Here is a 16981-nt window from a genome sequence, read left to right as displayed (position 1 = left end):
AGCAGTAAACTGGGCGCTCTAGTAGCACACCATGTATTGCGCTGCGTCGTGAAGCGGCCGTCCCGGGTTCGCTTCCCACTCCCGGTGACTCCCATTTGTCGCATGTCTTCCCCGCCTCTTCTCCCGGTCATCCTCTCCTCATCTGTCGGTCATGTCTCACCATGAAAAGAGATAAACGAGGGGAGCTCCAGTAGCTCACCGCGTACCTCGGACGCTATTTCGGCGTCGGGGACAACCGTGCGCGTCACGGATCTGGGGTACACGAGTGTGTCTTTCCCCCGATCTATACCCCATTCAACCTGTTTCTGTCGGTCATGCTTGACCAGAAAAAGCGATAAACGCTAAAAGAACCAGCTGACTGGTCAAAGTTAAAAAAAAAAAAAAAAAAAAAGCAGTAAACAATATAAGCAATGAGCAAGTAAGCATTGTGATCAAAGGAGAATATGAGTATGCCCTATCAGTTATATAAGTTACAATAAATATGGTCAATAACACTTAGAATATATACTACGAGTAAGTAAAGTATACAGTACACATAAGGTACCCTAACTGGCGTGATATACGTTGTAGTCTGCGGTTTAGGTGAAAGTCGGACAGTATAGTGGTAAATGAAAATCTTTTAATGCATCATCCTGATTTCTAATGTTGCTCTTTATGTTCAGAGACTCGTCCTCAATTCTCAGTTGTTTTTAATTCTTCACAGTATGATTCCTTGTCCTGAAAGTTGATTGCTTTAGTAATAATGAGTAGTAATAATCATTAGAAAGCTCTACCGATGCCTGTTCAACTTCAGTAGTAAAGGGATCATCTTCTTTGGAAAGCACAGAAGATAGCACAGGAATTCCACGAGGATTCAATTGGATGTGTTTATTACATTGGAGGCCCTCTTGAATCCTCATGAAATTCCAATGCTGCCTAGAAGCTGATCCCTCTACTACTGAAGTCGAACCATTTTAAAGGAAAACTCCAACATTTTGGGAAATTGGCTTATTTGGCATCTACCCTGGAGTTAGACAAGAAGATGCATACCTTTTTCTTCTCTGTGCATGCAGTAGGAGTAGGAAGACGTTTGGAACTAGGCTAATGGAGGAACCTACTTCCAGTGACTGACGCTAAGCTAGGCTAACGGTGTGTGTCTTCCTACACCTACTGCATGCACAGAGAAGAAAAAGGTATGTATCTTGTCTAACTCCAGGGTAGATGCCAAATAAGCTAATTTCCCAAAATGTTGGAGTTTTCCTTTAAGTTCAGATCAGTGACGGTACCAATCAGCCGCTCTCGTCACAGCTGGGGGAGTAGTACGAGTGACTCATGCTGATGAGACCTGTAGCTCGAGAGTACGCTCTGTTCCTCCAGTTGTGACTGCCTCTGTTAACCCTTTCACTACCAAATGGTTAACCCTTTCACTGTGACAATACAGAAGGTTAACCCTTTCACTGCCACACAACAAAGGGTTACTTGAGAACAGCGTTGGTAGAGCGAGAGCATTTCTAATGATGAATATATTGTAACACAATGCCCGTGTTCCAGGACAAGGAGTCACGTTAAGAACTAAAAAGAAACGATTGAGGTTCAGAGTCTCTGAACATAAATAAGAGCAACGTTAGAAATCAGGATGAAAATTAGCCAAGCGTTTCAATGCCACAGGCCATGAGGTTAGTAAGCTGAGGTTCCAGGACAATGACGTGGTGAATCCTTTGAAGAGAGGAGGGGACAGTGACCACTTACTTTTACAGAGAGACGAGGAGGGGACAGTGACCACTTACTCTTGACAGAGAGACGTAGAGGAGGGGACAGTGACCGCTTACTCTTACAGAGAGACCTAGAGGAGGGGACTGACCACTTACTCTTACAGAGAGAGACGTACTGGATTCACTCTACAGACTGAATGAGGAATTTATGTTTAATTGTTTCTTGTAATATTTAATATATATGTAATATTTTGACTTATTTCCACCAGTCTAGCTCTTGTGATATTTTCATTTTTGGTTATTTCTCATTTTAATACATTTTGATGATGTAGCCTATTGTGTTTATTATTGTGATTATAGATATTGAGATTTCATTATATTTAGCTCAATTTAGTATTGATGACTGGTTGTCTATATATATATACCGTATATATATAATTGACCACGGCCAATGCATTAAAAGAAGCATTTAACATTTTGTCTGTGCAGACTTCCCCCCTTTTCTGACACTGCATGTCTAATAAACTGCAACCATTATGAATCCAAGTCTTGTGAGTCGAGCAAGCCAATGGGCCCTTTTCACAGCAGCCATCTTGTCATGTCATTGCAGGGTAAACACAGGTGTAACCATGATGGTTGCGGCTTCTCAGTTACAGTGGGTTACAATATTGTCACAAGGAAAGATGAAATTACATACCTAGGCTCCATCCTAGAGGCAAATCTTTCCTGTGACAAAATGGCATCCAATGTAATCAAAAAAGTCAACCAACGAACAATTCTTTTTTTATCCACTTTTTCTCCTCCTTTTTTCTGTGTTTTTCTCCCATCCCAATTTAGTCGTGCCAATTCCCCCCCTCCCGTCTTGATCGTTGCTCACATGTGCCCCCCACTGGTCGGTTGTAGGGAGGGTTGAAGAATCTATCGCATGTCCCCTCCGATACATGCAGAGTCAGCCAGCCACATCTTTTCACCTGCCAGCACGGACTCTCATTGGCGAGGTGTAACGTGTGGGAGGCTCACACTACTCTCGCCATCTCCTGTCCTTGCTGTGCAGGCGCCCTGACCGACCTGTAGGAGTCGCTGTTTACAACGACCAGATTACCACCCATCGACTTCCCTCCCGCTGACTCTGCCAATTGAGTCAGTATGACGGCCGGCCCAAGCCGGAGGCAACACTGACAGCCGGATTCGATACCGGTGTCTCTCGCGTTGGTGACGAGCGCTTAGACCGCTGCGTTACCCAGCCGCCAACTAACTAGATTCTTGTACCGGATTTCCTCTGGTAAATAAGAATACCCTGAAGACTGGCAGGAGCACTCTGACTCATTCAAGGGTACTACGACTATGCTTGCACCTCATGGTACCAAAGCACCTCAAAGGCGCTAAAAACAAGATTACAAACATCACAAAACAAACTGGTCAGACTACTACTTGACCTTATTCCTAGAACCCACCTCACCCCTGCCCACTTTGACTACCTAGGATGGCTTAGAGTAGACGACAGAGTACAGCAACTTGGAATGGACCTGGTCTATAAGATACACTACACCACACAGGTACCCATGTACATGTCGAAATACTTCCCAAAGGTCAGTGAATACCACGGCCACAACACCAGAGGGAGTTCCACAAATCATGTGCAACCCTGATTCGGCACAAACAAGGGACTAAACACATTTCGCAACTATGCAACAACAATGTGGAACGCCCTACCCACAGCCGTAAAAAGATGTGAATCCCTACCCACATTCAAAACCGCTCTCACCTATGGGAGGCTGCAATTCGAAACTGGCCACCGTAAAGGTCCAACCCCCCCCCCACCGTATGTATATTTTTTCTCCCGCCCACCCACCCACCCCCTCCAAATGTACAGTCTCCTCCCCATCATATGTATATAATCTCTGTTAGGATCTATGGGTAACAGTACTGTATATTTGCATATCGTATATGTCACAAATGTAACAGTACTATATACCTGTATGTCCCTATGCCATAAATGTCATGTATGTTCTATTGTGTATGTCATAAATGTCACTATGAATTGAAAATGGGGGACCCTGATGTAAACAACATGGACCACACACATTGACAGTGTTGTGAAGAAGGCACGGCAACGCCTCTACTTCCTCAGGCGCCTAAGGAAGTTCCAAGTCAGTCAGAAGATCCTTAAGAACTTCTACTCATGTACAATAGAGAGCATCCTGACTGGCAATATCACCTCCTGGTTTGGGAATAGCACCGCACAAGACCGTAGCAGACTACAGAGAGTGGCCCGTTCAGCCGAGCGCACAATTGGAGGGGGCCTTCCCACTCTCCAGAACATTTACAACAAGCAGTGCATGGGTAAGGCTAAGAGAATTATCAAAGACTCCAGCCACCCAAACAACTGCTTCTTTGAACTGATGCGGTCAGGCAAGCGATACCGGAGTCTCATGGCAAGCACAAAAAGACTCAGAAGAAGCTTCTATCCCCAGGCCATCAGGTTGCTCAACGAACAATAACACTATGCAACAACCATCAAATGCACTCACAGCACACACATCCACACGCACACACTCACTTTAAACAAACAACTCGCTGCAGAACCCACTCTACACACTTTAGAACACCTAAACACACTTTATATTTATTGGCAAAGAATTTGCACTACAACCCACTGTACACCTTACTGTAAATTGTACCTCATCCCATTTCTGCTTGCACTATATAGTATTAGTATATTGTATAGTATATTGTATGGTAACTCAGTTACTTCTACTCTGCATTGAACATTGTACATATGTACATACTGAACACTTGTGTCTACGTACGTGAATTCTATTTTTTACTTGCTATACTTATTTTATTTTATACTTATCTTTTGTCTAGCACAGTCTCTGGAGCGTAACAGAAAGAAGCATTTTGTATAAAAGTATTCTGTACATCTGTATGACAACTACTGTATTAAAGAAACTTGAAACTTGAACTTGAAACTTTCTCTGGTCTGCATCCCCTTAACAATTGTGTGTATTGAGCCGTACTGTATTGTACCCATTCTGTAATCTGTTAAGTAACGTTTTCATTCATTCATTCATGATTAATGTTATTAACTACACCTATGTTTACCCTGCGATGGTATGTCAAAATGGCTGCTGTGAAAAGGGAAAACATCCCCATTCCCCATACTAGCTCTTTTGAGATGTGTATGTACTAGGGCTACGCCCGACGCCTAAATATTAAAGGCAACCAACTTGTGTCTAACCACGCCCAACTTGCGTCTAGCCACGCCCCCGCGGCGACGCGGCAGCAGCAGAGCGTAGCCGCGGAGCTCCGTCGCGGCAGCATTATGTAGCAGTAATCCGCCCTTTTTTACTATCCAGAACTAGTTCAATTGGCAGCGCTGCATTGCTGTGGATCCTATGGCCCGTTGCTGGCAAGTTTGATTCCCTTCAATTTATTTTTTTTTCTTTTTTTTTAACGTGCATTCGCATTCTTTCGCCGTTAAGTTTAGGCATAACTTTAAGCATTGTTTCGGAGTTGGTTAAGGTTAGGCATTGTTTCGGAGTTGCTTAAGGTTAGAAGGGTTAAGTTTAGGCGCTGTTAAGGAGCTGGTTAAGGTTAGAGTTTGTCTTAGAGAATGGCAATATTTTTTAACGTGCATTCTTTCGCCGGTTAAGTTTAGGCATTGTTTCGGAGTTGGTTAAGGTTAGGCATTGTTTCGGAGTTGCTTAAGGTTAGAAGGGTTAAGTTTAGGCGCTGTTAAGGAGCTAGGTTAGAGTTTGTCTTAGAGAATGGCAATAGACAGCCTATTTCCGCGCTGCAGCGCGAGGCAATAGACAGCCTATTTCCTCGCTGCAGCTCTCTCGCGCTGCCGTGGTCACATGGGCGTATTGGCCAATCAGAGAAACGCTAAACACAAGTTGGTTGCCTAAAATATTCACGCGTCCCCGACTAAGGATTTGGATGGTCGACTAGGATTGGCCAAAATTTGCCCTTAGTCGACTATTGGTCGACTTAAAAAAAGAAAGAAAAAAAAAAGTATAATTTTTTTTTTTTGTATCATTCCATTTGGGCTGTGGGGGGTGCTTAATGTCTGAAGGAGTCGACTGAAGGCTTCTTGTCCTCTGCAAAAGCATGCAATTGGTCCACTGATGGATACATCTTGATATTTGTCTAGTAGGCCTATAGTGTGTTCATTAGATGGGTGAAATCCTCTTTCAGTGCCTCTGTGCCTGTTTTCGTAGGCAGTTAGCATCTGGTATGCGTGCCATTAGCGTTAGCCACGCTTCTATGCCTCTTTTCTTTTTATTTTTTTTTATATTCGACTAAGAGGTTGGCCAGTCGACTACGGCCCCTTTCGACCGATTAGTCAACTAATCGATTAATAGGGGTCAGCCCTAGTATGTACATACAGCACCTCAATAGAGCTACCCCATACCAGATGTTGGCAGTGGTTTGGCCTGGTACTGTCAACCTTTTCTTTTACTATTTGATCGGCCCAATTCAAATCAGGTGAATGAATGAATGAATGAAAACTTTATTTAACAGATTGCAGAATGGGTACAATACAGTACGGCTCAATACACACAATTGTTAAGGGGATGCAGACCAGAGAAAGACGTTTGTCTTGTTTACATCAGGGTCCCCCATTTTCAATTCATAGTGACATTTATGACATACAACATGCATGACATTTATGGCATAGGGACATACACATACAGGTATTTAGTACTTAGGTATTTAGTGATTTGTGAAAATGCTTTTGTCTGTTGTAAACTGTCGTAAACACTACATGCGGTATAGAAAGCAACAGATTCCAGTCATGTTTTCCCTTCCAAAACTAGAGATGAGGACACTTTATGTCCCGCCCCCTGGTTGGTGCTGGTGGACCAAGAAACGCCCCCACTGCAGCCAATGAGAGCACTCTTTATCGCTGCTTGCTAACGGTTGGCCAATGGGCTTAAACTCTTTAAACTTTGGATTGGGCGCAAGTCCTTCATCCGCAGAAGCTGTCAGGTTTTTCAGGACCAGGTCGCAGCAGGACATCAGTTTAGTTATCAGCTGCATCCTCAGGTAAGTGGAGCCGTAGATGAATACGAATAGATAATAAGACTAATACAAAAAATGTGGTCTGTATTTTCATACAGTACCTTTAGATTGTATATCAGTTGAAGCATAATAATCAACATAATTTGGTAGGTGATGTGTAGACCAGTAAATTATGAATAAGAACTTTGCTGTGTATTTTGTATTTAGGTATTCAATTACAATTTCCGTTATGTCTAATGGAAAGCTCTTCTATGATGACAGTCTGCGGGGGGAAATATTATAGAAGTCCTTTGGAAAATTCAAGTTAAAGATTTAAATCATGTCCATGTACAGCTTATTACGTGGTCCTGTTTGCAGAAGGCTTGTATTGTGCATGGTTTGGCCAGCATTCCTGCTGTTCACATTTACTCCCATCATTTGTCATGGATGAATGACTAGTCTACTACCAGTTTAACTCTTATCAGCTATGGACCTAGCATTAGGTTATTTTACCAGTATTTATTTATTCACGTAGGCCCATTCATATTTTTTTGTTGCAACATCTAACAATCTTGCACGTTAATTTTGAGGTGTTCTTTATCGCATCGCTTGATCACGACATCACCAGCGCAAGTTCATCGTTTCCTAGAAATCCCAGCTAGTCTGCTAGCTCGAAACACAGCTTGTAATAACTTCCATGGGCTCAATGCCACTTCATTTAAGGGGCTCAAATAACTGAACCCCCACAGCAGAACCCCACCTTTGACCCACATTTGTAACGGTAGCAGTGGCCAGTGTAACTTAATCTGCATGGCTAGTATAGCCCCTTTCGTTACTGCGGTGTGCAAGCCTGGTCACTAGAGCCCCAGGCTTGCACACCGCAGTCACGAAAGGGGCTACATGGCTAGTAGTAGCCGCCTGACTGTAGTATTATTACATACTGTAATAAAGTCACTCATGCTTCCCTTGGCGCACACCCCGAGCTGCTGCTTTTCCATGAAGACAAACAGGATCCAGTTTGTTTATTGTGTAGTAGTCATGTAGAATCAAAGGGCTCAGGCATATAGTTTGTTGTTTTTGTCCAGTTCATAGAGGGGGGGGGGGGGGGGCTCCTGTCTCAACAGCTGCCTCTGTGTGCACTACATACTAGTGAGGGGTTACCGTGTGTCATTTGAAGTGGGCGAGGTGGGGAAACCTGATGGAGCCTCTGTGTGCACTACATACTAGTGAGGGGTTACCGTGTGTCATTTGAAGTGGGCGAGGTGGGGAAACCTGATGGAGCCTCTGTGTGCACTACATACTAGTGAGGGGTTACCGTGTGTCATTTGAAGTGGGCGAGGTGGGGAAACCTGATGGAGCCTCTGTGTGCACTACATACTAATGAGGGGTCACCGTGTGTCATTTGAAGTGGGCGAGTTGGGGAAACCTGATGGACCCGTTTGCGTAAGACAGAAGGAGTGTGTCGACTATTAATAGGTTGAGAGAGGTAATGGTATCCCCGACAGACCCCGAGGAGCGACGTGTAAAAAAGCATAAGAAGAAAAGAAGATACAGAGGAGGTAGAACCTCGGGCAGTTTGGTCCACTGAGCTCAGGTGCACCAACTAAAAAGACCATGTCACCCTTTTTAAAACGTGTTTTTATTCTCTCACGTCAGACTGTGAGACGTCCTGAAGTGCCCTGACCCGAGGATCTCAATCTGCAGGTTATATGGGATTAAAATATCAGAGCTACAACTACGTGCTGGTCCAAAAACAAGCCTTAAAGGTGCTATAGATAACATTCAGCCACTAGATCCACATCCTTATATTCAGCTCACAGCCATTCTGTACTTGTTGCTTCCCGTAGGGCACGTGGAAACGGGTGCAGGATGGAAAATTGGAACCGTGTTGAAATGAGTCTCTCTTTGTCAGACCTCTCTCCACACTGCGTCAGCAGTTAGCACTGTATGTTTTGGAGAGCAACAGCATATCAGTAAACGCCAAGATGACTTCAGATAGAAACCAAGCATTACTACCACTAATTAAGCATCAGTTTTGCGTTTACATACTGTATGGTCACTTTGAACGACAGGTGGAGAAGCGAGAAGTTGTTTTTATGATGGAAAAACCCCAATAACTGGAGTTTTTTTGAAAAACAACAATCATACCATGTTATTCTCTGTAACATGGATTTGAACTATTGGTAGAACTAGTAAAAAAAAATAAACGATCTTAAATAAATGTAGCTGGGCCATATGAGCAGCGCTCTGGCGCTAACCTTTAACCCTTCCCTCGCCTGTGTGCCTCAGGTGAGCCATGCCTTCAGTGCCCTCCACCAAAGAGACTGGCGTGGTGGTGGCCCCCGTGTGCCCGTACAAACGAGACGGCAAGCTCCGAGAGGCTCCCTTCCCCATCAAGGGGCTGGACAAGCTGCCCGAGGAGGAGGAGGCGGATGACGTCGTGGACGGACCCATCCAGCTGAGCACGGGCGGCCCGGCGGCGGAGAGGAAGTGGATACGGCCCGACCTGGCCAGCCGCTGTGCCTGGAGGCTGGGGGCGGGCCACGAGAACTCCCCTCACATACACCCGGCCAAGTAAGACCGGAGAGAGAAGAGTGTGTGAGGCTGCATTTGTTTGGTCCACCTGTCTGTCTGTCTGTCCCCTCTATTCCCTTCTTACACTCTCACAGAGGATTTGCTTGCGTCAGGCTCATCAAGGTTAATACTTTTCATGACAAAAGATGTAATGTGTGTGTCTGAGGGGTAAACAAAGATATTACAGAATTAATTTAGAGATGTCCGATATTATCGGCCTACCGATATTGGCATTCAAATGTAATATCGGAAATGATCAGCATCTGTTTTATTATTATTTACACAAGAGCAGCCTGACCAAAAAGCAGAAGCCTTTTGAGGCTGCAACAAAAACAAGGTTATGTACATGTAAAACAAATGAAAATGTACAGTAGCAATAGTATACAAGGGGGGCGGGACCCTGCATATATCGGTATCAGTTGATATCGGTATCGTAAATTATCGTTGGACAATATCGGTACATCGGATATCGGTAAAAACGCCAATATCGAACATCCCTAAGAATTATACATTTTAAAGACTGTATGTTGTTGTCGGGTTCTATTTCTCCACGTTAAAGGAACACGGCAACAAACAAAAATGCGTTTACTGTTTTCTCCAGAGTCAGACAAGAAGATCGATACCACTTGGTCCGTATCCGCTTCCATTCATTTGTGCTAAGCTAGGCTAGCTTGCAACCGGATAGCTTTCTACTAAACGCACAGAGAGGAAATTGGTATCTTCTTGTCTGACTGTGGAGAAGACAGTAAGCGCATTTCCCATAATGTTGGTGTGTTCCTTTTTAAGATACACTCACAACTCCCTATTCCTTCCTGACAGAATCAAAGCTCCCAAGATCCTCCCCAACATTTTGCAGAGAATCGGGGACACCCCTTTGGTACGCATCAACAAGATTCCCAAAGTCTTCGGCCTGAAATGTGAAATATGTAAGTCCTACCGTGCTCACGGTCACACCATGACGCAGACTCAGATCAGCAGATGGAACCATTGGGATAAAAGTGGGATACTGGCTTTAAAAAAAATTTTGTATGTCTACTCAACTGACTTTATCTTTGACTCGTTCAGTGAGCATGGTCTGCGTAGAGATTGATTGATTGATTGATTGATTGATTGAAAACTTTATTAACAGATTGCAGAATGGGTACAATAAATACAGTACGGCTCAATACAAACAACTGCAAAGAGGATGCAAACCAGAAAAAGACTTTCATCTTGTTTACATAAGGGTCCTCCATTTTCAATTCATCAAGATGTAGAGCTTTGAGAGAGAGCAGGACTGTTTAAACACTTGTTGCTCCCAAAGCCAATCCCTGTTTGATTTGGTGGGTTAAGATTAACCAGCCGCAGGAACTCATGTGAATGGGATTTGCGTGTGCGTGTGCGTGTGCGTGTGTGTGTGTGTGTGCGTGTGTGAGAGAGGGATCAATTCAGCACGAGAGATTAGGGTGAACAATCGTTCACTCATAACTTTGTAATCCAATTTCAGCATTATACTAAGTTGTTCCACTAAATGTATGAGCATAGTTATTTTAGCAGCTTGGCTACATCTTCAAAACCCTCAGATTTTATTTCTCTTATTATTTCACGTCTGCATCTCGTGTGCGTCAACTGCATCATTTTTATACCAATATGGATTTATTTTCAGCCCATGCCAATTACTGGTGAATTAGCTCATAGCTTATACTGTATGTAAGAACGATATTAAAAAGGTCAAGCAGCCCCTTTGAATATGGCTATTGCCATTTCTTTTCTGACAAAATGTTGATGAACGTTGGAGCAATAATCAGCCCCTTTTCCAATAACCTAGCATGGCATTCCGTGCAATCTTAAGTTTCATAATGATACCCAGACGGGTTCCACTGGAATTCTGTTGCTAGGCAACAGTCTGGACACAAGTGTATTTCCTGTTATGTATTGCATTAGCAAAACATTGCAACTTGGGTCCTTTTCAGAATGTTATCGTTGTCACTTTGAAACCCTCTATACATACTGTACAATCTAGCCCAAACTTTGGAGCAGTAGCCCCTTTCCAGTTAAAAGAACACGCCAACATTTTGGGAAATTAGCTTACCATCTTCTCCAGAGAGAGACAAGAAGATAGATACCAGTGTCCTCTCTGTGCGTTCAGTATAAATCTATCTGGCTGCATGTTAGCCTAGCTTAGCACAATGAATGGAAGCGGACATGTACGGGTAGCCTTCAGGAGAGGTGTTAGTTGGACAATGCGTAGGCTACCTGTACATGTCCACTTCCATTCATTGTGCTAAGTTAGGCTAACATGCGGCCAGATAGCTTTTTACTGAACGCACAGAGAGGAAACTGGTATCTATCTTATTGTCTCTCTCTAGAGAAGACGGTAAGCTAATTTCCCAAAATGGTGGTCTGTTCTTTTAAGCTAAACGCTGTGAAAGATGTTTTCTGGGTCAATACTGATGTTTAACCTTCAACCTTCACTTTTCAACCTCCGATAATCTTAATGTGTGCGTGTGTGTGTTTAGTGGCGAAGTGTGAGTACTTCAACGCCGGTGGCAGTGTGAAGGACAGGATCAGTCTGAGGATGGTGGAGGACGCCGAGAGGGCGGGACTCCTGAAGCCTGGAGACACTATCATAGAGCCCACCTCCGGGAACACAGGTAACACGCTGTGTGTGTGTGTGTGTGTTGGGATGGGTGTGTGTGTGTGTGTGTGTGTGTGTGTGTGTGTGTGTGTGTGTGTGTGTGTGTGTGTGTGTGTGTGTGTGTGTGTGTGTGTGTGTGTGTGTGTGTGTGTGTGTGTGTGTGTGTGTGTGTGTGTGTGTGTGTGTGTGTGTGTGTGTGTGTGTGTGTGTGTGTGTGTGTGTGTGTGTGTGTGTGTGTGTGTGTGTGTGTGTGTGTGTGTTGATTGATTGATTGATTGAAAAGTTTATTAACAGATTGCAGAATGGGTACAGTACAGTACAGCTCAATACACACAATTGTTAAGGGGATGCAGACCAGAGAAAGACTTTTGTCTTGTTTACATCAGGGTCCCCCATTTTCATCATAACACTGTACATTGGAATACTGACAAAGCCACACTTGGTCATTTACTGTACAACTGGGTTGGGATGGGGGTGTCCGAAAAAGCGATTGTATACTTAATACATGGGGTTGACAGTGGCTCAGGAGGTAGAGCGGTCGTCTGGTAGTCGAAAGGTTCCCGGTTCGATTCCCGGGCAGCATGTCGATGTGTCCTTCTTGAGCAAGACACCTAACCCCTAATTGCTCCCGATGTGCAGGTTGGCACCTTGCAAGGTCGCCTCCTCCGTCAGTGTGTGAATGTGTGAATGAATGGGTAAAATGTGAGGAACAAAATTGCAGCCATTTACCATTTAATACATGTAGTTAATGTTAAAAGGAACACGCCAACATTATGGGAAATTAGCTTACCGTCTTCTCCAGAGAGAGACAAGATACCAATTTCCTCTCTGTGCATTCAGTTCAAAGCTATCCGGCAGCACATTAGCCTAGCTTAGCACAATGAATGGAAGCGGATTGGGACAGGCTAGCTTAAAACTCTGGTGTTAGTTGGCCAATGTTTATGCTAGTCTGTACCAATCCGCTTCCATTCATTTGTGCTAAACTAGGCTAGCTTGCAGCCGGATAGCTTTCTACTGAACGCACAGAGAGGAAATTGGTATCTATCTTCTTGTCTAATTCTGGAGAAGATAGTAGGCAAATTTCTTAATGTTGGCATATTCCTTTTAAATGTACTGCTACTGTAACTGTGTGTGTGTAACAGGTATTGGGCTGGCCCTCGCTGCAGCTGTGAAAGGCTACCGCTGTATCATTGTAATGCCAGAGAAGATGAGTATGGAGAAGGTAACTACTCAATTATGGCTGTAGAAAGTATACACACTTATTAATGTATGGATAAATAGCCCATGTAATGGTGTCTTCCACTATTTGGTGTTGTTCCAAATGAAACAAGCTGTTGGAGCGCGACTCAACACCAGAAGACGCTTGATCTTAAAGGAACATGCCAACATTTGGGGAAATTAGCTTACCGTCTTCTCCAGAGAGAGACAAGAAGATAGATACCAGTTTCCTCTCTGTGCGTTCAGTAGAAAGCTATCTGGGAGGGGTGCTCCAGTAGCACACCATGTTACCGCGCTCGCGCGGGACTCCGTGCTGCGTCACGGATCTGGTTGACTCCGAGTTCGATTCCCGGACCCGCCGTCATTTGCCGAATGTCTCCCCCTGCTCTCTCTCCCGTTTCACCCTGCAACTGTCGGTCATGCTTGACCAGGAAAGCGATAAACGCTAAAAAATAAAGTAAAAAAAAAAAAAAAAAGAAGCTATCTGGCTGCACGTTAGCCTAGCTTAGCACAATAAATGGAAGCGGACATGACCGGTTAGCCTAGGCATTGTCCAACTAACACCTCTCTTGAAGGCTAACCGGTCATGTCCGCTTCCATTCATTGTGCTAAGCTAGGCTAACGTGCAGCCAGATAGCTTTCTACTGAACGCACAGAGAGGAATTAATTTCCCAAAATGTTGGCGTGTGCCTTTAACTCATTCGGCGCTAGCTATTAGACGGAGCCCGTCATAGCAAGGCCACGTTTTAAAAGATAGGAGTGCGTCACCTTGTTTGTAGAGCTATAACTATATTCTATATTATAGCTATGGATACAATACTATGGCCCATTTGACATCACCTACTGTATCTATCGTTCAATATGTGAAAAATAGCATTGCAGGATCAAGCAAAAATGTACGTCAGATAGTCCTTACCTGTGATCTGGAGTATTCCAAAAATAATATTCCAATTGTTTGATCGCCATCTGGTACATCCAATGTCCATTTGGTCCACGGTATAACCCACCACAACATATGGATCGGGGATATTTGACACGCTTCAATGGAACCGGGAGAACCGCTCCATTTGCCCGACAAGGAAAAGTGAAACCGGAGACGTTTGGCCATTACACAGGCCAAGATACAAGGTTACAAAGGGTGCTCGATACCGCCGTCTAGCTGGATGCGGCCGGTATTGCACTTTGGCAACCTCAGACTCATTCCCTATGGTAACACAGAGGTCCGTGGATGAATAATGAATAAAAATATTGAATAAAAGAATAAGCGACCAAAACCCGAGAAATCTCGGGTCTGGCGCCCAACCGCTGGCGAGTTAACCTGACTTATCTCGGGTTTGGCCTCTATTGAGTTAATATTAACCATAGATATCACCAAAATGGTGTTCAAATGGACAGAGATGTTCACTCCATTGATGAGGACCAATAGGAAGAAATCTCTAGATTGATGAGGACCAATAAGAAGAAAGCTTTATTTGATCACAGTTTGGGGAGTGTGACTTAATTGGAGTACAGGATGGGTCAAGGAAAACATTTTGCCACTTTCCTGGAGTAGAGAATAATGGAATATAGATGTAGAAATACAAGCAAATGCTGTTTTGTCAACTTTTTGACAGGGATTGGTACATACTGTAGATAACTGTATAGTACAAGGTAATAAGACAAAAACATTGAGTGTATATATATATATCAGCGTCCTTTGAGGAACTACTGGTGGCTACGAGCAATGAAACTCTGCCATGTACTTAAAACAAAACAAAAAACTGTCCTATTCCAAACAGTTTTGACGGATGACTTCTCAGATGGTTCTGTGTAAAGGGACCATCAGGCAGGTCAGGTTAGAATCGTACATGTATAGATTTACTGCCAGATGTTGTCTTTGGTAGATCTTTTATAAAAGTCCTGTAAGCTAAATCTTTTCTATATAGGTAGACACTTTAATAAAACAGGCAGGCCTCATCTGCAGCATACTGTTCTTTAGACCTGACCTCGACTAGTCAAATAGTCGACTAATCAATCTAAAGGAGCCGTAGTCGACTGCCAACCTCTCAGTCGAATACAGGCCATTCCATTTGGGCTGTGGGGGGTGCTTAATGTCTGATTTAAGTAAAATCAGGGCTCTTAACACATTGGTCGCCATAAACGAGTTACGCCGTTTTTGGCCATCATGCGTTGAACGCCAACAACGGCGTAAGGCGTTTTTTAAATCAATATTTAATTTTTTCGCCATGGCATTCATAATTCATCCAGCCAACCTCCGACCCTGCAGCGGGACCCTGAATGAGATTGCAACGCCTCAATACCGCCGCCTGGTGGATGGTCGGGCGAGTTACACTCTCAAAACCGGAAGTTGTGATCGGTGAGTAGAGGAAATCCCTCCGGCAGTAATATCTTGCTACGGGACTACAGACAAACACTAGCGTGCATATGGATCGCTTCCATAACGCAATAATCGATATGATGTCGGCGTTTATTGGGCTATACAAACCGGAAATGGATCTAGGCGATCGGCGTCAAATAATTGGGATACTTTTCTTCCAGTCTCATCGGCGAACCGTAAGAGGACAGTAACGTTATTTTCAGCCCGATTGTGCGTTTCTTTGTTTGCAAACAGTCTGATCAATATATCAACCCATACTACATAAAGCCGTTACTGATGATAAAGGAATTATAGACGACCCCCGCCCCCCCTTTCCTCCACGCATGATGAAGCATAATGTATACCGTGTATAGCAGGGGTGTCAAACTCATTTTCACAGAGGGCCACATCAGCATTATGGTTGCCCTCAAAGGGCCAAAGACCGTATAAATGTTAATGTAATGTAAAATAAATGTAGCTACTCATTTACATATTGTTAAACATGTTGTTTCTGTATTTATTACTTATTCAAGTTATACATATTGCATATGCATTTGCAAAATATATGTTAGCTTATGTTATTTTAACAAATAACTTTAGTTGATCAGAACCCCATATTACTCCATTAATCAATGATCAAACCATTCAAGTAAATAACAAAGAAGAAGATCATCAAATACAAGCTATGACATTAAGTTTGTTCAAAACCTTTTTGTCACAGTCAAGAGGGGCAGAACTAACAACTGAGCTGCAAAAAACACGTGGGACAGATGTAGCAGATGTTACAAAAACAAATGGCTGCACACAACCTTGCAGAGGCCATACATCCAACTAATGGAAGATAGTTTAATTAACTTTAATTAACAGATTGCAGAATGGGTACAGTACAGTACAGCTCAATACACACAATTGTTAAGGGTATGCAGACCAGCGAAAGACTTTCGACTTGTTTACATCAGGGTCCACCATTTTCAATTCGTAATGAAATTGCTATTATGTGTCTGCATGAACACACAACTGTAACTGTACTCAAAAATAACAAAATAAGGGTTGTCTCAGTTCACAACTATATTGGTCAAGTTTTGTGTCCCTACAGCTTCTTATTCAATTGAGCGAGATGCTCGGTTATGTCACACAGCCAGTTTGCATCTGATAGTTCAGACAATATTTCTTCAACCCTTTGTTACCTATTCCGCCTGGATCTTTTTTGTATTTTGGGCTGTAAAATTGTCAAAGAATGTCTGAGGAGTAAGTGCTTTTGGCTTTTTTCCTTTGTTACTTCATCAATACCTCAGATGTTCAACATACATGTATGTGTAAGAATGTGTAATAACTAAGGCTGTCAAAGTTAAAGCTTTATTAACACATTAACCCACAATTATTTTAACGCAATTATTTTAACGCAGCTATTTTTCAACCCAAGATGAATGTTAAAAAAAAAAAAAAAAAAATTTTACCAGAGCTCTTGGGGGGCCACATCAAATGACGTGGCGGGCCACATTTGGCCCGCGGGCCATG

General features: G+C 43.4%; 1 protein-coding gene across 1 annotated transcript in view; it reads left to right on the top strand.

Annotated features, from left to right (window-relative positions):
- Window positions 1-8994: 8994 nt before the first annotated feature.
- The window catches only part of LOC311237653 (cystathionine beta-synthase-like), a gene marked incomplete at its 5' end in the record, with an annotated part of 34168 nt that continues 26181 nt past the window's right edge, over window positions 8995-16981 (top strand). The window contains 4 exons of the mRNA XM_084325619.1: window positions 8995-9272; window positions 10092-10198; window positions 11771-11905; window positions 13032-13111. Of these exons, the coding sequence (XP_084181745.1) occupies window positions 8995-9272; window positions 10092-10198; window positions 11771-11905; window positions 13032-13111 (600 nt within the window). The remainder of the gene's footprint in view (window positions 9273-10091; window positions 10199-11770; window positions 11906-13031; window positions 13112-16981) is intronic.

This window comes from Notolepis coatsorum, assembly GCF_963971535.1.
Source record: "Notolepis coatsorum genome assembly, chromosome: 1".
Taxonomy (NCBI): Eukaryota; Metazoa; Chordata; class Actinopteri; order Aulopiformes; family Paralepididae; genus Notolepis; species Notolepis coatsorum.
The sequence above is the reverse complement of the archived record's forward strand: the minus strand, read 5'-3'. Positions and strand labels throughout refer to the sequence as shown.